Source organism: Ochotona curzoniae, unplaced genomic scaffold, assembly GCF_017591425.1.
Source record: "Ochotona curzoniae isolate NIBS_2020 unplaced genomic scaffold, NIBS_Ocur_1.0 contig_883, whole genome shotgun sequence".
NCBI lineage: Eukaryota > Metazoa > Chordata > Mammalia > Lagomorpha > Ochotonidae > Ochotona > Ochotona curzoniae.
In genome coordinates this window covers 75450144-75475764 of record NW_024466599.1, presented here as the reverse complement: position 1 = coordinate 75475764, position 25621 = coordinate 75450144, and the positions used below count along the sequence as shown (strand labels likewise).

Sequence of the window (25621 nt, the reverse complement as noted above, 5' to 3'; positions counted from 1 at the left end):
ATGCATGGATTTCAAAACCATTCTAGCACTAAAATGCGCAATGAGAAAATGCATATTATGAAAAAGCTGGGCACTGAATTTACATTTTTGCATCAAATTAACTTCTCCATCTCCTTCTTGACATACCCTTATATCATGTCCCCCCCCCCCCATTATGAAGTTAAACCTGTAAGCTAGGCACAGTAAGTGAAGAAAGACATAAAGTAAGGTGGAACAATTACATGATGCCGTAATAAACCCTAGCTGAATCTTGGAACCTGTTGCTATCTGGCTCCTGGGGTTGGCAGGTGGTCCAAGAGTGGGTGGCAGCGGGCACCTGGTGCGCGCGTGAGGACAGGCACTTACCGAGGATTCGCTGTCCCTGATGAGAAAGTCCCCCTCCACACCCCGCTCATTGAGTGCGCACTCGGCCTGGTGCCGCGTCACGTTGCCGTAGTACCACTCTCTGCCAGCAAAGCGCCCGCTGGAGGACGGCCCCGTGTAGCTGATCTGCGGGGCGTGCGAAGGGTGCAGGGCCGGGCCGTCGCTCAGGACCACCACGTAGTTTTTGGGCACTAGACCCACTTGGCCCCGGGCATTTTTGCATTTCCACCACTCGGGGTCATTCTCGGGTTTCTCGATCACCTCCATGGTCTCTCCCTTCTCGAAGTTGAGCTCCTCCTCGGTGACCGAGCTGAAGGGGTACAGTGTCTGCACCACGTGCAGCACCCGTGCGGCCTGGCCATTGCTCATGGACGCACCCTTGCGCAGGCTCAGGAAGCTGGGGGACTCGGCCGCCGCCTCATCCGCCTCCTCCAGCACATAGTTGGAGGGGAACCAGCCGATCTGCCCGTTGTAGCTGCCGCGCCACCAGCCGTCGCTGCACTTCTCCATCACGGTGACCCGTGAGCCCTTCACCAGCGACAGCTCATCCTCCCTCTCTGCCACGTAGGCGAACTTGACAAAGGCGGGGATGTTGAGGTCGTAGATGCGGTCGGCGCCGCTGCCGTTGGAAGGGTACTCAGCATCCGTGCTGGGCGTCGGGGACGCATCGCGAGCGCTCGGCTTTCGGCGGGTCTTGCCGAGGCCTGTGGAGACACAAGGGGTTCAGTGAGGGGCACGTCGCTGACTCCTGCCTAGTAGGCCTCGGGTGCAGGTCCCCGGTGGGTACCAACCACGAGGGTACTTCGCAGACACCAGGGTTAGGGGGGCAACATCCACCTAGCCAACGAACTCAGACATCTGATCTACCGGAGTACCCGGATTCCGCTCCCAGCTCCGGCACCTAACTCCAGCTTCCTGCAAATGCCACCTACACTCCTGCTACCTGCTAGGGAGACCTGGACTGAATGTCTCCAGCCACCCCAGCTTCATTCTGACCCTACCCTTGCTTCTGCAGCTCTCTGGAGGAGCCGGCTCCCACGGGGGCATGCTCTCGTGCATGCTGCCTCTGCAGTAAAAACAATGTTTGTATTAAAAGCTCTTTTGGTTAAAAAAAAATTAAAATGTACTTTTTTGTTTGCATAAAAAGCTCACAGCAAATGCATGCACCCTTGTATAACCACCGTCAGATAAATCAAATGCTGGCAAGGGCACTGTGCAGCCGGAACGTTACTAAAAGCTGAGAACGACTAACATCAGTTTCTCTCCTCATAAAAAACAGAGGTACCAGCATGGAAAGGTGGTAAGATCCCTAGAAAGAGAGCCCGGTGGTGTGGCCTAGCAGCTAAAGTCCTCACCTTGAACACCCCGGGATCCCATATGGACGCCGGTTCTAATCCCGGCAGCTCCACTTCCCATCCAGCTCCCTGCTTGTGGCCTGGGAAAGCAGTCAAGGACGGCCCAAAGCCTTGGGACCCTGCACCCGTGTGGGAGACCCGGAAGAGGCTCCTGGATCCTGGCTTCGGATTAGCACAGCATCGGCCATTGTGCTCACTTGGGGAGTGAATCATCGGACAGAAGATCTTCCTCTCTGTGTCTCCTCCTCTCTGTATACCTGACTTTCCAATAAATAAATCTTAAAAAAAAAAAGACCCCTAGAAAAACAATGGTGAAAATCGGTATGTGGGTGCTTTCACAAAGCTGGTTTAAAAATGGAAGTAAAAACTAAGTTTATTGTACTGCAAAAATTTTGGCATCTGTGCATGTGAGAGATTTTGGGAAAGTTCAATAAGGAGGCAGGTTATGGAGCTCCATGCAAACAAGCTCATCTTTCAATTCCACTTCCTATAGACTTCTTACAGACACACACGTCTTCTGTTTTGTCCTATTAGGCCAAATGCTGGACTAAGTGAACCGGAAGATCCAACCGTCCCAGGTCCATCTCAGGCTGCCTGTCAGCCCAGGTGCCTTGCCCCCAGGTCCCCGCCCCACACCCTCCCTGGTTGCCTGGCAGCACAGCCAACTTCCCAAGAAGAAACCTACAGCTTTCCTTTCTTCTCTTCTTGGATTTCCTCAGCAGACGGTTTCCTACAACAGATTGCGATGAGTGAATTAGCAAAAATTAGCTCAGAGATTAAGTCAAAGGCAGGATTGGTCATAGGCTGGTTCAAGGACCACGAGTGGATCAACAAACCCCTCTAAGGGGTTGCAAGCAGCCTCAGGTGTGTGTTGGACTCTGGGGGCGGGGCACGTGGACAGAGGGGAAAAAAAAAGTGTTCCAATTATAGTGAGATAACGGCTGCGGCTTCAGTTGCGTGTGTGAGGGCTGTGCAATGTATTTCTTTCTGTTCTTGAGGGAAGAAATGTGAAAAGCTCTAAGGTAACCTCCTTAAAACCTACGGAACCCTGTAATGTTCTGGTGGAGGGAAGCCCCTCAGCCACTGCCCAGGTGGGGCCAGCCTTGCTCGGAGCTCCTCCCGGGAGATGGGTCACCCATCTCGGCTTCGGTTACGAATTCAGTCAATGTGCGGGCTTTGATCAGACAGGAGCTGCAGCCACGCACAGTTCTCCCTCTCCTCCAAAATGACACTGAAGGACTTTCCTTGCAGCTCCACTCGTAAACTCGACTGCCATTTTGGTTTTTATTGCCTGGCACATGTGTAGGTGATGGGAAAGAGGAAGAGAGAGATAGCATCTATGAGTGTCCTGACCGGAGAGTGGGGCTGCCCCTGGAGGGGGGATGTCCAGCAGGCACGCAGACAGACTTCCGAGCGCACACATCACCCCCACCAAGGGCATGGGAGGCACAGAAGGCACGCAGAGCATCAGGCTGTGCCACAACGCTAGCTTTCTCCTTTGTCTTGCTTTGTGGGAAGCCATGTGCCTCTTGAGATCAGAAGCCACCCCTGCAAGCAATGTCAAGTCCAGGAGAGTAGAGCTTCACCACGAGACGACATAGGGCTCTTTCGGTAACTTCCTAACCCGCAATGCAGACAGTACAGGTAGACCATTCCTAACCTGAAAATCTGAAATCCTAAACTCCCCTAGATCTGAAACTTTTTGAGCACCAACATGACACCACCAGGAGCAAATTCCACACCTGACTGCCATGACAAGTGGCAGTTCCAGCAGAAGTGCAGTAAAATTGACTCAGGCACCCTTCAGACTGTGCGTTCAAGGTGTATACGAAACAGCTGAATTTCACTCTTAGCCCTGGGTTCCATTCTCGAGACACCTTAGTAGGGACTTCTTGCAGATGCAAATATCTCCAATTCCAGAAACATCCGAGATCCAGAACACCTCAGATCACCAGCATTTGGGATAAGCCAAGAGTCAGCTGACACAACACGTCAGGGGACACAACAGCGGTGACAAGCAGGAACAAAGATGCTAACAAACAACATTTCGAGACAAGTTTAATAGAAAACGTATGAGCTGACATACTGCCCGAGGGAAAGCTGTGACCAGATCCGCAGAAAGGACAGCATTACTAACTGTGGTCATCACAGGACACTGTAAAGGATACTTTCTAACTGATTTATGAATGGTACTTTGGAGACCTTAAAAATCCATTTGGATGAATTCTGCCATTGGAATGCCTGGGGCTTGAGGAGCCCTCCTAGACATTTGGAAGAGTGGGGTGGACAAGAAAGGTGAGCTGGTTTAGCCGGTCTAGCTGGTCCAGTGTGGTAGCCTAGTGGCTAAAGTCCTCACCTTGCAACCTCCAGGATCCCATATGGGTACCAGTTCGCATCCTTGCTGCTGCACTTCCCACCCAGCTCCCTGCTTGTGGCCTGGGAAAGCAGCAGAGGACAGCCCAAAGCCTTGGAACCCTGCACTCTGGTAGGAAACCTGGAAGAAGCTTCTGACTCCTGGCTTCACATCAGATCAGCTCCAGCCACTGTGGCCACTTGGTGGTGACCCGATGGACAAAAGATCTTTCTCTTGGTCTCTCCTAATTGTAAATCTGCCTTTCTGATAAAAATAAATAAATCTTAAAAAAAAAAAAGACAGGTGAGCCCACCCAGAGTGCCTACTTTTTCTGCCATTCCTGTTACATTCTGAAGAGCGAAACCATGGACAATGCACTGTTTTGCTCTACTGGGATGTAAATGGTCTTTATGGTCACCCTGGCACTGCCACGGTGCTGCCTGGGCCCAACACTTTGTAGCTGTGTGTTCTTAGCTTATTCTTACTGCTACAACAGACACCGATGGGCACTGGCGGCGACTGCCGGGCCTGCCGTAGCAGCGACCTGCAGGCTGAGTGGTTCAACCACAGGGATGTTTCTCACAGTCTGAAGGCTGATGTCCAGGACCAAGCGATCAGTGGGGTGCATTCCTTTTGAGGTCTCTGCCTTGGCTCTCTGCATCCTCACATGGTCTCTCTTTCTGGGGGTGCCTGTATCCTAAGCAGCTCCACTTACAAGGACACCAACACAGAACTGGATTAGGGCCCAGCCTGTTGACCTCATTTAACTTGATTCTCTTTTCCTATCTCCAGATGCAGTCACACTCTGAGGCGCTGGGGAGCCCGATCAGGATTTCAACTTAGGTGCACCACGGGGAGACACAATTCAGCTGCTAGCACAGTGTTTCCACAAAAGCATGCAGAAGTCCTCCAGAAAAGCTCTTGGCTGTGACCTGGCCAATTCCAGCTGGCCAGCAGCCCAGAAAGTCTGTCCACTAGGCTTGTGGTATCTGGTCAGTACCAGTCCAGGGCGTTCTTCCCAGTGCCACAGATGAGGAAACAGAGGCAGTAAGAGGTCAGGGGAGCCGACCCCACACACCCAGTCATGACGTGGCATCCAGACACAGACCCAGTAATTGCTTGCTTATCCTGCAACAGTCAACACACACCCCCAGTGCTATTAGAGACTGGTACACAGCACACTGTCCGGGTGGTGCACACCCAGGACTCAGAATTGACGAGTCCAGAACAGAATCCCCACACTTGCTCGCCTTCCCAAGTAGGGACACACTTCTCTGCTTGCAGGGGATGAAGCTGGGAGTGGGACTGAGGTTCAGGCTAATGAAGCTTTGGGATAAGGACGGTTCCAGGAGTAACAGCTGGGCCAGGCCACAGGGAATGCTAGGTAGGAAATGTGTGACTTAAGATGCTAAGAAAAGAATTTCCCAAGTCTCCTTGCATGCTTCTCTCTGCCATAGCCAGAGATATGCTGGTGTAGACTAGAAGGAACAGTAATAGCCCCTGAGTGCTGGCAAAACAAGACAATTTGCTCCACCTTCTGGATTGTAGCAGCGAGACCGCAGTGGGCTAGGTACTGGGGGTGGCAGTGGCAGCTGGGCCAAGTCCTTCAGACCCAGTAAGGGACAAGGAAGAGAGAAATTCACCAGCAGCAGAAGTTACATAGCATCCTGGGAGCCAGCCTGGCCTGACCACGTACAGGACCCAGGCCCTGGCTTCTGAAGACGTGGGCCCCAAGCAAGCAGTTCTCACTGAAAAGTACAACTTGTGACCTTGTAGATAGAGGTAGCATGGGAATATCATGGCGTCCTTACATTCTGTCTATAGTTTCTCTTCCCGTCCCGCCCCCCAACCTTAGTTTTATTATTTATTTGGAAAGAGAATGGCAGGGGGCGAGGTGAGGAGACAGAGAGAACCTTCTGTTTGCTAGTTCACTCCCCAAGTGACCATGATGCCAGGATGGCGTCATCCATGTCTGCAGGGGCTCGGGCACTTGGGCCATCCCGCACTGCTTTCTTAGCTGTAGCAATCACGGAGCTAGCATTATGAGCAGAGCAGCTGGGTTTGGGTACTCGGATGCGTGATGGGAGCACTGCCAGGCCATTTCCCTGGTTGTGCCACAACACCAGTCTCTGCACATTTTCCTGATATGTTCCTGGTTTCATCTGCCTGTCTGAAGGGATACTATATCTCTTCTGGTTGTCATGGTGACACAGTCTAACACCTCAATGTGTATTTTGATTGTAATGGGTCAATGTGATTTTTTTCTTCTTCTTCTTCTGGAAGTTTTACACATTTCCTAAATAAAAGCGAATCTTCACTCCAATTTCTCAAAAGTCCCAGACACATCAACTTTCCGAACTAAGCCTAATGGGGCAGACTGGAATTAACCAACACTTAGCCAACATTAACCACCATTAACCAACACTTCCGCGCACCCCATCTATGCCGAGACAGTCCCAACACCCACTCCACCTTGTGTTTACCATGGCCCATGGTACACAAGTTTTTCAGCATGGTTTGGACAAGAGTTCAAATGATAAGATCTTCTTTCCAGAAAAACAGGTCATAAAAATCCCACTGCACAGCGTTCACCAAGGTGTTGCTGCAACATGCTCTGGGTGAACCCCATTACGGACCGGAGTACCTACAATGTGGCCACTTGCTGGTACCCTGGATGTCAGGGGAAGAGAGGCAATACACTTTTTTCTTCCCAAAAACAATGACTTTACAGTTTGCTTCCTAACATATAAACGGCAGCACCTCCGCATGAAAAAATAAAAAGAACAAAGAAGGAATGGAAACTGGTGTGGAACAAAACTGTCCGCAAAGGGCTGACTCGAGGTACATGTGCCCAAAGGTCTGTCTCCTGCACTGAAGACATGGCTCTGCCAGCATTTCAAGTCTCCTGTTACCCAATCATGAAATTACAGTGCTTAAGGTCTAGGAGGAACCCTGGAGACCCGACTTAGGTTTCCGTTTGCTTTGCTTGCCAGAACAAAATAGTGTAGACCGGGTAACTTACACACAACAGACCTGTACTGTTCACAGTTCCGGATGCCCCAAGTCAGGGGATACAGCTAGGTCACATCTTGGGGAGGGTGTTTTGAGTGTGTCTTCAAGTGCAAGGGATAACATATCTCTCTGGGCCTTCTCTATAGGGGACATTGATCCCAATCAGGAGGGCTGGATTTTTGAGGACTTGGTCACCTGCCACAGGCCCCATTACTCTGGCAGGATATGAACATAAAGCTTTAGGAGTAGGGCGGGATGTTCTCTGGTGGCTGCTGTGGACAGAGCAGGGGGCTTGCACCCAGCCTCCCTCCTCTACCCCTTGTCCTTCCACTGTCCTGCCTGCACCACGCAGGGATCCCAGCAGGAAGGAGTACTGCCACGTGCTCTGCGATGACACAGACGACCCTCTCCAAGAGTCTGCCCACTCACTCCAAGGCTCTCTATCCAGGAACGCTGGTAGCCGGGTTGGACAATGCCTGCTGGGGCAAAGTTGCCTCACATGGACAGGGTTAACGGCCAGGGACAAGGTGACCGAGTTCCTGCAAGGATTCACCTACATTTGATAACAGGTGGTGATGGGCAATGGCGCTTCTTGCTCTGTGAGCAGACATGGCATCACTCTAAGTGGCAAACTGCTGGGATGGACTTAAAGGTAAAATGCACTTTTCTGGTTTTGTGACAATTTTCTGGCCTGAGGCTATTGGATCTCTGATCCAGTTACATTTGTATTGACGATAATGAGCACATTTGAAGTTTCCTGAATAAAATTACACACATTAAAGGACTGGGTTCTAATGAAAGCTTGACTGCATCATACATTATTAATGTTAGCAATTTTAAAGTCAAAATTCTGCATACACTCTTCTAAAGATGAAGGGACATCCTCACTGGCAACTTTCAAACATGTTCTCGCTGTCAGCTTCCAGCTGGAGTTCTGAAGATCTGAGATAAAAACGTCAAACAAATTCGATAGTTCAGAAATGTATTCACACCAAGTCATTTAGACACGGCACAAACTGGAGGAGCTCCATGGCAGAATCACTTCATTTTTGCTATCAGTCAGATCTGTAACATCAACCAAATTTAACTAGAAAACTTTCTTGTTTCAAAGAAACTGAAGCCTTCCAAATACAATGCTACTTATAAAAGTCAGGAATAAAGGTTATTCGTTTGGGTTGGGGGTGGGGGATTCCCTTCCATTGAGATTAAAATCAAACACAGTCAACAAAAATTAACAAAATGCCCTTATTATTCACTGCTAAGGAGATCTGCCAAGATCTAATTAACACACAAAGTGACCAAAATAGGATGCTGTTAATGTTTGGTTCCTAATAGCTTCAAATGTTACCTTCTAGTCATCTAATTTGCAGCTGGTTAAAATGTTCCATGAAGAGTAGCTTCCACCATTTGGACAGGATCCAGTACAAAATTTTAACATCAAGATATTTGACTAAATAACAGGGGAAAATTCAAACTTACTGAATGTTAGGATTTTTTTTTTTTCAGATGGTAACCACATAAGATCAATATACTGCATTTCTGTCGAGCCACTTTTAGCCCTTCTGCTACTCAGCACTCCTTCCTTAAGGCGCCCTCCCCTCTGAGCCTGGGGGAGGCTGTGTGTGGGCAGAGCAGTCCCTGGAACTGCTGGGTAGTTACAGGGCAAACCCTTCCCCTGGAGGATGTGGTTAGCTGTGGTCAGCAGCAACAGCCTGCCCACACGGGTGGGGTCCACACAATAAATAAAGATGCGGAGGCAAGCAGGAATGACCCAGAGAGACAAACGATGCCCAGGGTTGAGTCCCAGGATGCAATCAATTCCCAATGGTGAATCTAACTTAATTTTTTCTTTTCCTTTAGCTATTTTGGAGTTGACTTCCCACCATTTCAATTAAGATCCCTGGAAAGAAAATAAAAAGAAAAAACAGAAACAGAACCAACTCCCACCCCTTCTCTGCCTCATTCCTTCTTTCCCACTTCTTTCTGTATCGTACACTGTGCAGTCTCACCTGGCTGAGTGGCACCCATGCAGAAGTTGAAAGAACTCAGTACTAACCCTGCAGCACCCACATTTGGGTGAGGCGGTCAGGTGGTGAAGAGCAGACATCCACACATGTGGCACACATGGCAAACTGCTGGGGTAGTGCACCTTGCTCCCCAAGCCCAGACACTCCAGGATTTGCAACCGTCAGTGCGAAAGCCACCACGAGGAACCAGTGCCAGTGGCTGGTCACAGCCATCAGGCCTCACCAACATCATCATCTAACTTGTACTTACTGTAGCCTATCACACTAGACTTCGGGTGGGCCCTGAAGAATTCACTCTGACCAGTGCTACATGCAGTTTCCCAGACAAATCCTGGGAGAGTAGCTCAGGAGAGTGGGATAGGCTCTCTGACATTCAGACAGGGCCGCATTTAAGCCAAAATGCACTTGGACACCAATGTTACCCAGTGGTTGTTTCAACTGGCATGTATGTGTTCCGTCACACAGGAGCTCAACTGTGTTACTGAGGTTTACCGTGTTAGGAGCCAAGAGAACGGGATCAGGAAGGATGCTAAACTTCCCTGACAACTGGGCGAAAGGCCTTGGATGCTACTGGTCTGGTCCATGTCTGCTGGGGAGGGTATCCATCTCTCAGAAAGTGTCCTGAACACACACACTGCTCAACAAACGTGAACCTTGGCCAATGGGGGTTCGTTCTTCCATTGCAGCATCCTCCTCACCAACATGGGCTCCACTAGCAACATGGTGCAAACATCTTAAGGGACAGATTATGCACGCAAACACCCCAGCAGTGCTGTCCAAGGTTTAACTACAGATCCACAACCACCACCTAAGGCCGATCACCTTTTTTTTTTTTTTAATGTTGTTAAATTCTGCTGTCCAAGGGAAAGCAGGATCTCTCACTCTCCGAGAGGTCTTCCCCGATGCAGTCATCACTGGTGGTCGACACAAGGACCACCTTGCAGCGTGGATTCAGGAAGAGCCCAAGTGAGGAGAGTGCAGCTGGCAGAGAAATCGGGAAACACTGGGCCTTTACAAGCTGCAAAAGGCGGGACTAGGACGTGCTCAGATCTGCAGGAGGTCTTGGGGCACAGTGCAGACAGCAAGGGGAGAACGCTCAGTAGAGACAGTGTAGGGATGGGCCGAGTGTTCCGGCAGCAGGCTTGGAGCAGACTCAGTAACCACAGTCAGAGGGCACCAGACAGGGCAGTGCGTGCAAGGACATGAGTGCTCCCATCAGGGCTGGCAAAAACACATATGGCTAACAACTCTTCCAGAGCAGTATGCTGGTAGGAAACACTCCTGGGACCAGTGCTGGGCTTAGAGGGTGAAGCTGTAGCAATCTTCACTGGCATTCCATATGGGCAATGGCTCACGGCCCGGCTGCTCCACTTCCGAACCAGCTCCCTCCGAAGGCACCTGGGAAAAGCAGTGGCCCTGCACGCACATGGGAGACATGGATGAAGCTCCTGGCTTCGACCTGGCCATTGTAGCTATTTGGGAAGTGAACCAGCAGATGGAGGATCTCTGCCTCAAACTTTGACTTGCAAAGTAAATAAATACTTTGCAGAAAGAGAAGAAAGCTCCTTTACCTGCTGCCTTGGACTGACCGCGAGGACCTGGCTACGTGTAAAGCAGGAAGCTCCTAACCACCCTGGAGATGAGTCACTCAATGTGCCAGCAGCTTCCAGGACTTCAGTGCCAGTCTCTGGGTATGGACTTCGCGTGCCCCAGACCCAGCCACGTGGCCATCTCCTACTTCTGTGAGGGTCCCTAGACAGCCAGAACATGTCACACACAACGGGAGCCCTGGGGTAGGTGACCTGCAAACCTCTTCTCCTGCAGAAATTCAACTCCAGCATCTTCCCGAATGCCCAGTTGGTCCCTGTCTCCCTGGGGCAGATCCCAGGGTGGCCTTGAGCCTGTTCCTGTGTGAGCATACGTGCAAATTCCGTGACTGAATATTAAGCCTGAAAAACAACTGAAGGATTTCCTTATCGATGTGAAAGTCAAAGGCTAACACAGATGCCAACTAGAAGAATTTCTCAAAAAATTTTCATTATAATTTTTAATTGAAAAAGCACATATTTAATGTCTCTCAGCACACTGACTGAATCCTTGTACACAGGCATTTCTGAATATGCAAAACTGCACATGAGATCTGGCAAGGATGAGATGTGACACCTTGAGCCAGGCTCAGATTGTCAGGTGCTGGCAAGAGGCCAGCACGTGGGCAACGTTTCAGAACACCTGCTCAGCGTTGCGCAACTTGACAAGTCAACAACAATGAGGAGAAGAACAGTGCATTCCAGGGGAACATGCAGGTGGCGTGTGGTTGGCAAAGACTCAATGGAACGATCCCATATGGAACCCAGCTTCTGCACCTCCCAGTTCTTGAACTCGGCAATCCTTCAGCACCTGTCTTCACCAGCATCGCCCATCTGTAAACGACCCTTTGGGGTCTTTATAAGGTCCTGAACTGAAGCAAGCACTGGGAGCGGTGAGGAGCCAACATGTCAGCTGCCACAGTTGCATCAGCCAATTAACATGGCTAGGGATAGAGATGGGGTCGAGTCGAGGCTAACAGGTGGCAAAGCATCTGTTCGCACGGTGCTCCTTGGACAGGTCACCCCCCCCTCCTGCTTGCAGTCGGAAGACAATGACATACCAGGGCTCAATCAAACAAACTGGGCTTTAAAACTGCACATAGGGGAGGCAGGAAGGAGCCCTACTTCCCAAAGCAGGGCAGAAGGGCTCAGTGGGCCACATGCTGCTCTAAAATGAGGCAGAAAAGGGCTCAGATGTCAAGTCTTCTCCAGATGCTTTATACTTGCTTCTGCCTCCTGACCCTCATCCCCCTGCAGCCTACAGTATACAGTGCACAGCCTGGACCTGACTGTGGCTGAGGCACCTGGCTTGTCTGTTTAATGACTGCTTAAGCCTTTCATTATCACATAACTGTACAGGTTGTTGCTGCGGCACAGTGAGCTAAGCTGCTGCCTGCAAACCCCAGCATCCCACGTTGGAGCGCCAGTTGGAGTCCTGGTTGTTCCGCTCCTGATCCAGCTCCCTGCTAATGCACTTGGGAAAGCAGCAGAAGGCGGCCCAAGTGCTTGGACTCCGGACTCCACAAGGGAGATCTGAATGAAGCCCTGGGCTCCTAGCTTGGGTCTGGGCCAACTCGGGGGGTTGCGGCCATTTGGAGAGTCAGCCAATGACAAAAGTCATCTCTTTCTCTCTCCCTGCTGCTCTGCTGTTCAACAAAAACAAAGGTAAGTGTAGGCCAAGCAACGAAGGAAAAGCCACAAGGCAACCAAGTGGTCTTTTGGGCCATGCCGCTCATCTCTGCCACTGCTGAGTTCATCTTCACACACTGGGTGAAACATGACAGCGTTAGTCCATTTAGCAGCATGAGAACAGCTGCCCTGGTACTACTAACTCATGTTCTACTCAAAACATTCACTCGTAAAAGTATAAGCCAACCCATTGATGGCTATATTTCCTTAAGAAGAAACAATACACATCAAACAAGATTTCCTACAGACAACTGCTGCAGGAATACCAGGCTCAATGAACAAGCAAAGCACAGGTGGCCTCAGCCTCGGAGCCATCCAAGGGGCTGCCCCCGGGAGGGATGGAGGACCACCTGAGTGCATGCACAGCAATAGGATGTTAGGAAAAGAAAGCAGTAGGGTAAAGAATTGACAGCAGAGACAGAGTTCTAACCAAGGGCGGGTGGCACGTGAATTCATGCAGGTGGATGCTCAGAGAGGCGCCAGACCCCCTGCACTGGCTGAGTTCCATCAGACAAGTCCCTGCCTAGCCTGGCCAAGCAAGAGCCCTCCCCATCGGCCATCTCCTGCAGAGAACGGCCTTGAGCAGTGGGCAGGACAGGGCAGGGCAGAGCAGGGCTGGGAGGAGGCACAAGACAGGGCTGGGCTGGACAAGGCAGGGTAGGGCACTGCAGGGCTGGACACTCAGGGGCCGGGCAGGGCAGTGCAGGGCACTGCAGGGCTGGACGCTCAGGGGCCAGGCAGGGCAGGGCAGGGCAGGGCATAGCAGGGCAGGGCACTGCAGGGCTGGAGGCTCCGGGCCTGGGCAGCCAGCATTTAACATCAGAGTCAACAACACTCTCTCTGAGGCTTCTCCCACCCTGTCTCAGGGAACAGACAAGCATGCAAGTGGGAGAGAGAAAGGGAATGTTTTAAACATATGGATGGGATCTAAAAAAGAGAGGGTGCCATCTGGGACATGTAGTCCGAAGCCGATTTCACTCTAATTTCCAGGCATTTTTAACTCACACTTGTTCACAGGAAAACTTCAGAGTCCCACCTGGGTAACTCTTCTGCTAGCAGCAAGTGTTCTTCAGAAAGCTGCACCAGAGCAAGACAATCCTAAAGCAAGACAATCAAGCTGCCACTTCCTGGGACATTCTTACCATCTCTTGTCACTGGTGCCAGGACCCCCAAGGGCACCAACTCCACAGGAGGCTCAAATCCATCCTAGAAGACAATGCGGACAGAGCACTCACAAAGACCCACCTGAACACTTCCAGTCAAAATCAAAGCAACACCAGTATTTGCTATGCTGTACTGTTTGGGAATGATGACAGGGAAACCCAGTCTGCGCATGCTCAGTGTGGAGCCGGGAGAGGCTTCCTCTGCAAGTATGGGAGACATGGAAGGGTGCTGGGTGCTAGCAGGCACCGTGGGGGCACAGGGGGTCTTGCCCAGCTCAAAGCCCAGTGCCATCTGGGCTTTTTGTGCTCTACACCTGCTTCCAGGGAGTGCAGGCCCCTCCTGGCTTCCCCCCACCCCATTTCAATGCTCTATTTTCCAAAACAATCTGTTTCTATTTTCTCCTTAATTAGCCTCCTGCTAATTTGTTGTGGCTTGTTTTACATTTCTGGTTCCAAATACTTCGAAGCTTCTGATCTATATAAGCAAATCTGCGTTTATGCTTCCTTCCCCAGCGTGCGGGTAACCACACAGGTGACCAGGTCTTTCTGCTGCTAATGATCACACAGGACAGAACCCTGATGAACTCTAAATGATGCTACACTGCTTAGCAATTCCTGTTCACACAGCGGTAGACTATACCACAGACGCAGAAAAAGTAAACCTGAAGTGACAGATAAGACTGAGGGGGCCAGCACAGTTGTACAATGGGTTAGACCATTGGCAATGCCAGCATCCCACACCCAAGCCCTCTTTGAGACCCAGCTGCTCTGATTCTGATCTGGCTTCATGCCCATGTGCCCAGGAAGGCAGCAGCTGAGAGCACAGGTATTGGGGCCCCTGCCAATGTGGGAAACCTGGCTTCCAGTTTTGGCCTGGCCAAACCCTGACTGTTATAGCCAGTTGGACAGTCAACTGGTGATGGAAGATCCTTCTCTCTCTCCATCACTCTACCATGCTAATACAATTACCCTACAAAATATACAGGAGAGCACAGTGCAGTAGCCTAGCAGCTAAAGTCCTCGCCCTGCATGTGCTGAGATCTCATATGCATACTGGTTTGTATTCCAGCAGCCTGCTTCCCATCCAGTTCCCTGCTTGTCGCTTGGGAAAGCAGTCAAAGATGGCCCAAAGCCTTGGGAGCCTGCACCCACATGTGAGAGACCTGGAAGAGGCTCCTGGCTCCTGGTTTTGGATTGGCTCAGCTCTGGCCATAGCAGCCACTTGAGGGAGTGCATTAGCAGATGGAAGATCTTCCTCTCTGTCTCTCCTTCTTTCTGCATATCTGACTTTTCAATACAAAAGATAAAAATAAAATCTCAAATAATAATCCAGGACCCAGCATTGTGGTGCTGTTGGTAAAGTCGCCATCTGCAAGGCTGGCATCCCACACGCATGCTGGTTCGTGCCTTGGCTAGTCCTGTTCTGATTAGGCTCCCTACTGACCTGGGGAAAGCAGCAACAAAGCAGCCCGAGTGGTTGGGTTCCTGCCACCCACATACGAGACCCGGATGGAGCTCCTGGCTCAGCCTAGCCCAGTCTTCTGAAACAAACCTTGAAAAAGAATGATTCAATTAAAGAGAGTACAACTCTGAACACCCACCAAGACCCTGCTGAATACAGAGAAAGGATGATTAATAATATGTTGGCACAGCAGAGCATCTGAAATAGAATGGAGATGTCTTAATGATTTTTTTCCGTATATGCGGTTTTCAGGAGGAACGGCTCTTGCATGGTACTGTCCTGAAGCGAAGACATGGCTCCTTAGAGGGGGAACTTGGTTTAGGGAACCTGTCTGAATGACATCAAGGGTAGGGAACAGCAAACTTCTTATAACACGCAGCTGAGAAAAACAAACTACTGCCAAGACAAATGCACTATCAAGAATCGGCCTGTTTGATTTATAGAAGAAGCACACACACACACACACACACACACACACACACACACACACACACACACACACACACACACACACACACACACACCAGGCTCCCACCACACAAAGCCAGGACGTATCAACATGGAAAAGAACTCAATCGATCTCATTTGCAGCAGATGGCAGGAGCAGGCATCCTGGAAAAAACTCTTTTTTTTTTTTTCTCTAGACTTACTTAACGGTGCCGTGACAGGCAATACGGAGAACATGCGGAAGTCATCTGTGTGATGTGATATTGATCGTACAAGAGTCCTTCAAAGTTCATGGGAAAAAACAGAACTAAAGATTATTCGGGTGCCAAAAACTTTTAAAGTTCATGCCTGCTGTTTTAATATGCATTTGCATAAGCTTTTTGATGATCCTTGTATTTATGGATTTGCTATCATTTTATATCAAAATAGAGTTTTGTTATAAAACATTTTTATTTATACTCACTTTATCTGAAAGGCAGGGATAGGGAAAGGGTGAGATCTTCCAGTCAATGGTTTGTTCTCTCAATGCTGCCGACAGCGGAGGAAGGGGCCAAGTCAACGTTAGGAGCCCCGGACTTGATTCGCACCGTGACATGTGTGATGGGAGCCTCCCCGGGTCATGGCCAGCGCCCTGGTGCTCCCCGGGCGAGCAGCAGCAAGAAGCTCAACTGCAAGCAGAGCCAAGATTCAAATCGAGGACTCTGCTGTGGGATGAGGGCATCTCCAGGGGACTCAGTTGACACGCTCAACACCTGCCCCGACACAGCTCTGCTCCCCATCCAATTCCCTTGAACATTTGAGAGCACCCCAGGAAACGCAGACAAACACTCAGAACTTAAATACAACTGACTACTTCTGACTGATGAGATCACGGGGGACTCTGCTTTCCTCTGTAAGTGCTTCCATATTCCAATTTCTTGGGTTCAGTATATCAGCCTTTAAGGGTGAGGACAATCAACTCGTCGCTGCATAAAGCACGATTTGGAGATGACAATTTAGAGTACCTGTTCGCACAAACCTACGTCACATGCAGACACGGCAGATGGCAAAGACGGCTGAAACATCATGCAGCCCCAGTTAAAAAAAAAATGCATCCATCAAGAAGGAGAACAGCTCCTGGGACACCTGACTCCTGAGTCAGTGTAAACACTGGCTCCTGCTAGCATCGGGAACAAGGAACCAGGCAGAGTCTTCCGGAAGTGAATCCCTACGGGCCAAGGAGAAAACCCAAGCTCAGCAAAGGAGTTGTTCTCCCACACTCCAGTACCCACCCAGCAGCCGTGTGGGTGGGGTCTGGCAGTGCCAGGGCCACGCAGGGGCCAGCCACACACATTGGTCCTAATGTGAACTAGCAATTCCCAGAGATTGTGTGTTCCTGGGCACATCACAGAACTCCAGAATCTCACCCCCTCTCACCCTCCCCACCCGACCACTCATCCCCGGAACAATGAAGCTATCCTGACTGCCCTCTTTCAGTTGTTGCGGTGATGGAAGAAAAAGGCACATTGAGTACCCAGCATCGCAGTACCTGGCGAAAGTGAGGCACTCAAAGATGAATTTTCACTGCTGTCCATTCACTGGAAAGCTGCACAGAGGAATCAGCAGGAGGGGCTGGGATGGATTTTCAGGAGGCTGAGCTTTCTGTTTACGTTCAAGGTTAGAACAATATGCCTCTCTTCTCAGTAGGAAGGATGGGGAGTAGAGATGCCAGTGTGAGGAGCCCTGAGGCCCGAGGACCTGCTCCCAACCAGCAAGAGGTTTCGTTGGGCTTTCCTGGCAGTGGAAGGCTGCAGTGATGGCTTTTAACTGTGGGGAATTTGTGTTGAAGTCACTGCCCTGAATTTCTCGCTGGCCCTGTAGAGCATAGCTACATGCCTTAACAGCACCCAAAGCCAACCATCTGCAAATAACGTGCAGATCTCTGCAAATAAGGTCACAGATCTCTCCTAGGGGTTGAAAAAGCCACATTCATCCTAACAAGGGACATGAAAGAATCTCCAAGTGGACAGGAGGCCTGAGGCCAGTCCTCCAGGCAAGAGGCTGCCAACCTGGCTGAGCTCCTCAAGCCCTGCCTTAGGGGCCCAGATGGCACCACTGATGGAATGCCAGATCCAGTTCCCTGAAACAAAGGCATCACGTATGGTGGGCGTAACATACCCTGACCAAGTGCATGAGTTGGAAACTGAATTCCCAGTGTAGCAGGGTTGGAGTTTTTATGAGATGACGGGGGCATCAGGCCAGGAGGGCCATGCCATTGTTAGAAGAATACCATTACTGTTGGGAGGGGGATTAGTTAGTGGGTGGGACCTCCACTCCTTTGCCAGAAAACGACACAACGTCAGAAGCCTGAGCCATGTCCCTAGACTTCCCAATCTCCAGAACCCCAATAAATCCATTTGTTACCTAGTCATTTGTCATGCTGCTATGGCAGACCTAGCACGTTCCCACAGAAACCTGATCTTCATGCCTGCTAAGCTTGAGATCAATGCTTGAAGCATCCTCCTCCACTGACTGCCTATCTGTGCCTCTGAGTCAAACCATGCTTGCCTGGTGGTTCAGTCACTCCTCCCACTTCCTACCCCTCTCCAGCATTCTGCAGGTGTTCAAGCTCTACAGCCTTCACTGCTGACTCCAGAGGGGTTTCCTGACACCCGCCCCCTGCTGGGTTCAGGGCTAGCAGTGTCATCTCTGGGTCACCCTAGGCTTCATCTCCAGCTCCACTTCACCCCTAAAACACTCTGTCCCCTCCAGTCCCATCCCCAAGTCAGGATGAGGACAACTACTGTACATGCAAAGAGATGTGGGGATAGGTATAGTCATCTTACTCCAGGTTCTGGGTTGGTAAACAGACAAGCATTTTAAACGCAAAAACATGTAGAGTGCACAAAGAGATAAAACAAAAATACTATTTTTTTAATAAACAATAACAGTTCATTCTGCCCAGTAGTTGGCCTCTTTCATGAGGTAAGGGATGGGGCGGGGGGGGGGGGCGCTACAAAGGCACGACCCTCCCTGGGAATTATATGGCACCACCACCAAGCTCCATGTGGAGCTCAAATTCTGGTCCCAAATAAAACAGATGCATCCCAGGAAAAGTGGATGCTCTGACAAACGGGAAGACAAATTACATAAGGCACCTTTCAGGGACTTCCAGTTCAGAGACCTAAACTATCTGTCCCTCCTGAGTCCTATGGAAATCTTTGGGGTTCCCTCTTCCCTCAATCAGGCCAGGGCCGTCACAGAGTAGGCATTCCCCAGCACTCCTGCTGACTCGGACCTGGCTGGCTCCCTTCACGTCCTTGGAGACACCTGTGGCTTGCGGCCTTTTGACTTCCTGCAATGGAAACCCCACTTCCCGTCTTTCTCCACCAACCCCAGAGGATTCTTTACATGAATTACTTCATCCTGTTCTCAGAAGTCTCACGCAGCAATCACTTATCTTTTTATACAGATGATGCAACCAAGGCTCACAGCTTAATGGCTTGCCCCAAGTCATCCAGAAGCCTGGCGTTGAAGGCAGGGGGATCTAACATTCCAGGGCTGACCCTCCTAAGTACAATGTCATACTGTCATCCAAACACACAGGTGAAGGAAGTGCACAATTTAGCTCACTTTCCAGTGAGACAAGCCTTGATGAGACCATTGATTGAGTGAAGTTGGTCTTTGTGTACCAATTCTTATTTTCCCAGTGATATTCCTGCCTTTAGAAAGCCAGGGACTAAATCGGATCTTTCCTTCATATCTCAACCAGATGCAGTCACACCAGAGCAGGCCCTCACGTCTGACGTGCTCACACCCACGCTCAGGGTGATCCTGACTTCACATCTACATCTTACTGCAAAGCCTTTGCAAACTGTTTTCAAAGGTCACTCAGCAGGGAATGCTTTAGGAGGGATGTGCAAGCGATGGAGAGGGTCAGCTCAAACTCCACATCAGCTGGCACAATAACCAGGCTGTAGCTTCCATCACCCGCTTGCATTTCAGAGCTCAGGGGCTCTGCCCTTGCTTGGACCCTGTGGGAACACTCCACAGCCACACGTGTCATAAAGCCTCATCAGCTTTTGAACTAAGCTCCCATCTCACAGCAAAAAAAAAGTCCTTTCCCTGACCTGCCTGAGACTGCTAAGATGATGTCCCATCACCCCAAAGCGTCGGACATGTTTTCAAAAAAATAAGGACATTCATCAAAATCAGGAAGCTTACACGGGTCCATTCGTATTTTGCTAATCAGACCCTAGGTTTTCATCTGTAAAATAAATAATCTGGATTTGCTAAAATTTCTTCTGACACTCCAGAAAGCACCCAAGTCCAGAACAGAGTCCCATCAGCTGCACAGAGAGGCCCAGCTGTAAATTTGGATGATCACCCCAAGTTAGCGAAACACTCCGGCTTCCAGCTGTCACCCCTGCTGGGTCTCCTCCGGCATAAGACCGGCATTTCTCATCTACGATTTCCAACAGTAACAAGGCCTGGGTCTGGGTTATATTATTGTGCTATTAACCCACATGTTTTCAGATATTCAATCGCCTGACTTGACAATTCTACTACCTGTACCTTCCAAACAAAGCAGAATGGGTGTGTTTTGTGTGAAGCGCAGGTTCAAGAGGTCCTGGTCTCTAGTCGGAAGCCACTGAATTGCTCCTGCACGGAGTCAGGATGTTTTATTGCTGGTAGCAGACAGCTGCTTGGTAAACTTCAGCCTGCTGTATAAACTGCAAATGATGCTCTTATGATGTGCATGCACGCTGACCTGCAGGTAACATTCAGTAACCCCAGGCAAACCCTGCTTTCTCCTGCTCCGTTCTGCGATGCTCAGGACCCCAACTCCCTGCCAGCTACTTCCTGCAGCTAGTGCGCAGAACCCAGTCAAAATATGAAGCCATATTGAGCCTAAGATAAATAATGGGGAAAAAAAAAGAAAAAAGAAACACAACATCCACAGAGAAACTTATTTTGTGCTTTAAAGCAAACACACACATATATATTTGAGATTATTCTCATCTCTCTCAGAGAAGCATCTGTATGCTTTCACTTTTTAAAATAGTCCAGCGTTGCCAATGTGGAGATCTCACACTAGACTGGCACCTGGCCATAGCCCCTTCTTTGGGGCTCCGCGGGCCCTTGTTCCCTTCACAGTGAAGCAGCAGAGCTCTGGAGCCTCCACCAAGAAAGATCTTGGCAAAAACTCAAAGACAACACAGCATTCAGAGTGCCTAGCCGGTGGAAGGAGCAGGGATTCCCCACCGCAGAGGCAGACGGGGCCTCAAGTCTCCTTCCTGAACCTGAGTGTGTACACCTCTCCTGCCCTCCGCCTTCCTGAACCACCAGGTCCCTCCTCAGCCCTGCCAAAGACCACAGGGCACCCTGCTTAAACCTTCGACTAAGTGCGTTCACCCAGACAAGGGGCTCAACTCGTGGGCATAGCTATGGAGGCTTCACATTCCAGCAACATCATGCTATTGACCATTCTGAGACACAGCACAGCCACACCAAACATATAGGTCCCCAAGCATGGACCTTGTCTATCCTGACAGCCAGGACAGAGGCTGACCGTGTGCGCAAAGGAACAACAGAGTCATGCCTGGTGGTGGCTTTCCTGAATCAACACTTGGCTACGGTTGCTTGGCAGTCTTCAGTCACCCTGCAGGCAGGGCCTGGAGCTCACCACCTGTGTGCAGGGTCCTCCCTGTCTTGCTCCACTGCTCCACTTTCCCACTGTAAGCTTGGAAAAGTAGCATTGTGACGGCAGTTATTTCTTCCCTCCTCCCAGCAAAAAAGCAACACTAAAGTCAGAGTTGAATACGTGGCACTTTCCTGACCCATGCTCTAAAAGCTTTTCTGTGGTGATGGTGCTGGTGGTTGGTTTTAAGTCTATTCTTCCAAGCACAGGCTCAATTATGTGGGTACAGAGCTTGTATCCCAAACCAACCAGCTGTCCTGGTGGGGCAGAACTTCACCTCCCCCGCTCAAATGATCATGATCTTGACTCCTAATGCCAAGGATTCGCTTTCACTGCTTTTGGATCACCTGTAACAGAATCACACACTCATAATCTTTAGTGTCTTTGGTCAGCTCAAGGCCGAAGTCAATCCTAGCACACAGAGTCCCTAAGAGCCTCTGAGTGTCACCCACAGGAGCCATTCCTTCCTAAATGCCCCAAAGCATTAGCTCAAACCAGTGCAAAGGGTGTTTCCCAGCAGTGAGCAGCGGGGAGCCTCTTTCGGCTCTTACCTGGAGCCCCACAGGAGAGGCTCTCAGGGATACTCCCTGGCCTTCAGGATGCTCGTGCTGAAGGGACAGGGCACTTCTGGCCCCAGATGACTCCAGGGCGCAGTCGGCAAGGGGCAGGTATGGCTTTGAACAAACCATCCCCAGGAGGAGAAGACTGAGTTTCAAACAGAACTGTAACCTAATTCAGCTCAAGGACCTCCATTAACCACTGAAAAGGGAGCCAGGGTAGATCTGAGCTGGTAGCATAGAATACTAACAAAAGCTGGTCTACAGTAGCTTGAAGGGAAATCTTTGAAAAGTACCTCCCTGGGAGCAGCTGCTCTGTCTCAAAAGAGCTGGCAGAGTGCTTCTGTTAACACCCAATTGGCATGATTGGCTACGTCAGGCTGCAGTGTCAGGCCAGGAGCTACTGAGCTGAGTGCTGTGCCATCTGAGCTCTTGCAGCAATGAGTGGGCCCTAGTGGGGCAGAAACAGCCCCGATCCTGGCTCCTCCTGTCCCTGACTACTCACTCCCTAAGCTCTCTTGGCCTATCCATGATCCTAGGTGGAATACGTCAGGGCATGTAGCATGTAAGTGTGCCCATGTAAGAACAAGAATGTACAGCTTGGCTCGATGATGAGTTACGAAACGTGACAAGCCTTTTCTGTGACAGTGAATGGTCATTCTGTCGAAAGCTCTGCTTTCTGTTGAGTCACTTTAACAAAGTACATGGCCCCCTTCTGTGCAGCAAACAAGTGCAAGAAGCTGCGAAAGCCTACAGCATCTAGAGATGGGGACCCATACGTTTATAAGTCTGTAGCTTTACAGAGAGACTAACGCTGTGTTATCCCAAGCTGGACATTCACAAGGGAAATTCAACCATGGATTTCAGAAATGGGCGAATTAACAATACAGACGATGCCATCATAGTGTAAGGTACCCAGGGCTGGTTTTTGGTCTTGTTTCCGCTCTTCCTAATACACAGTACAAATCATTCCTGCTGACTGCTCAGCTGTCCAAACACAGTAATTCTGGCACCACACTAGTGACAACTAAATATGAGGTCATGAATGTCTTGGCTCCAGTGATTTTAGCGAGAGTGAGTAGTGGGAGTGGGTTACACTGTGCTCGGGGATTCCCACACCCCACAGCAGACTGGCTGGGATCAGGGAGACAACAGATGCTGGTCCTCATACTTGGGTCCTGGTGTCCAGGACAGAGCCAGATGGAGCTGCCAGTTTCTAACTTTGCCCTGTAACAGCGCTGGCTGGACTTTTGGGGAGTGAGCCAGTAAATGGTTCATCACTCTCTTTGTCTCTCTCTCTCTCCACTTCTTCCCCTATGATCCCTCGTGCCACTTTGCCTTTTAAATAAATAAGTAAATCTCCTGATTAAAGAGAGGCCAGTGGGAGGCAGAAAGGGCTAACAGAAAGCCGTTCACCTTTCGTGCCTACAAGTTTTGCGTGGATGTTGGACTATGAAGTCATCACCACAGAACGGTGGTTCCCTGCTCAGGGCTGGAGCCTCCCCTTCCATTGGATGTCGCTCTGCAGGTCAGCAGAAAATGCTTCCCTTTCTGCCCAGAAATGCAAGTACTCAAGTAGGCATGACAAGCACAGCAAAGCAAATATTAATACTAAAGATACAAGACGCTTCTCCCTGATGCTGAGTGTACTGTCACCAAGAACCTTAATGCTATGGATACCCAATGCTACAAACAGAGACTGCGACACACACACACACACACACACACACACACACACACACAGGTACACATGCAAACACACACAAGCACACGACACATGCACACACACAGACACAGGCACTCACCACCCCCCATCCCCTGGCTCACTCCCCCAATGCCTGCCTGAGTGGAGGTTAGGACTGAAGCTAGGATCTGAGGACTCAATCACGGCCTCCTTCCCAGGGCAGCAGAGGCCCAGTGGCTTCAGCCCTCACTGCTGCCTCCCCGACTCCACATCAGCAGGCAGCTGGAGGGAGAGGCAGAGCCAGTGCATGAACGCAGGGGCTCCGACTCGAGAGGCAGGAGTCTCACTGCAAGGGCCAAACACCTGCTCCCAAACGTAAAACGCAATACTGCAGAACAGAACGACACATACGCACTCTGCTTTCATAAACAAAAGCTTAACAGAAGTGTTTTCAAAGACTCATGCCTCTGCACTGAGAGTGAAACCTACAAGACAGCTGTGATGGCACAGCATGGCAGAGGAGGCACTTACAGACGCGTGTGACTTTGGTTCTATTTCAGGAAGAGATTTCGAACAATCTCTGCTTCCCAAACATGGAACCAGCCAACTCTATATTGGTTCCTGCAGAGTGGCATGGCCATCCATCTGTCGGGATGGGGCAGCTGGCCCTGTTATGGCTCCAGGGGGAGCAGGTTGGTTGGGCCTGTGAGTCTCAGAGGACACAAACCCCCTGACCACAGCTCCCAGGAAGCCCACACACCATCCTCATATTTCTCTCTGAAAATCTGAAGAAGAAAAGCAACAACCAACTCCAGGGAACAGCTGGATGACACAGAGGGCTTGTCTGCCCTTCGATTGCCTACAGATTTCTGGGTATTTCATGATTTAACAAAAAAAAAAAGTACAAAAAAGAAGGCCAAATTAAGTCCACAAGATTTAGCAATCAGAAAAAGAAGGTGCTGCAGGCAGGAACTGGAAAACTGAGTACCACGAAACTCAGGCCACCTTACAATGCTATGGCGCTCATGCTGCCACCAGACTTACAGAGGACAACTGTGCTGCACGCAAGTGACATTCTTGTGCAAATAGCTAAAAGGCTCAAGAGGTGGCAGATGGAATCTTGACACTGGGCTCAGAGCCTCGGCCAGCTGTGACCTGATGTCATCCGCCCGGAGTCCTTGCCTGATCCAGAGAACACCCTCACCTGTTAGCAGAGACATTCTACTGCATCAGCAAAGGCTTCACGGGGTTTAGGAGAGCTGAGAGATACCGAGACTACGTAAAAGCAAAGAAGCCCTTCTGCAACACTCCCCACGTTGGGCGGTGTCATTTTTCAGCTTTTCTCTGTCACAAACCTCGTTAGCAAAAACATAAAGGGAGACCTCAGTCAGCAGCACAAAACATGATCACCGTGGCTTATTTCAGGGATAACCCGGCAGTCTTGGAGACAAACATTCCACTCTTGTAAGGAGGGCGCACACGTCCGCCGTCAGCTCAGAGCACTCGCTTTCTCCGAGCCTCTGAAGCAGTGACTGCCGCCCACTCTGTGAGCCCAAGAGGCACGCACCGAGGGCAAGACTGGACACAAGTGACGTCATGCCACTCTGGGGGGATTTCCCATGACGTGACTGCAGGGAAGAGAAAGGCGTGAGGACAGAAGCCGAAGGCACGGCACAGTCCCCACCTGTGTGCCCTCTGGGATCCCAGCTGTCACCTCAGCAGACAGCATCCAGGACTGGGGCCTGAAATGTCATCAATTTCAGAAGGGAAATTGTGAGTTGGCCATTTTCTTCTCTATGTGTAAAGGCCAAATGGATGGGATTTTGTAAGATCTGATAGTGTTGATGATACTGGTGGGAGTGGAAATTCCATTTCAAGCTCTTCTCCAATTCTAATTTAAGGAGACAGACACCTTTGTAAGGGGTCCACAGAACAAAGAAAGAAGTGTCAGTTTATGTAAGATTTTAAACTCTAAAATCCCCAGGAAATGACAAACTATTTCCCCATGTTTATCTCTTAATGCTCATCAAGTTTTAAAAAGATCTCTAGGAAGATGTCAACATTCAAATGACTGGTAGGGCTGGCCTGTGTCCTGCTGGCTGAGATGCCAGCCAGCATAGGTGCATCTTGTGTTGAAGTACCTGGGCCTGATACCTGGCTCTGGTTCCAGACTAAGGCAGCCCCCAAGGAAGGCAGCAAGTGAGAGCTCACGGAATTGGGCTCCCAGTTTGCCATGGGGAGAC

General features: G+C 50.2%; 1 protein-coding gene across 6 annotated transcripts in view; it reads right to left on the bottom strand.

The window, feature by feature from the left end:
- The window catches only part of NCK2 (NCK adaptor protein 2), a 150730-nt gene that overhangs the window by 13027 nt on the left and 112082 nt on the right, over positions 1–25621 (bottom strand). For all 6 annotated transcript variants that reach the window (XM_040993888.1, XM_040993892.1, XM_040993886.1 and 3 more), the window contains one exon: positions 346–1067. In XM_040993888.1, the coding sequence (XP_040849822.1) occupies positions 346–1067 (722 nt within the window). The remainder of the gene's footprint in view (positions 1–345; positions 1068–25621) is intronic.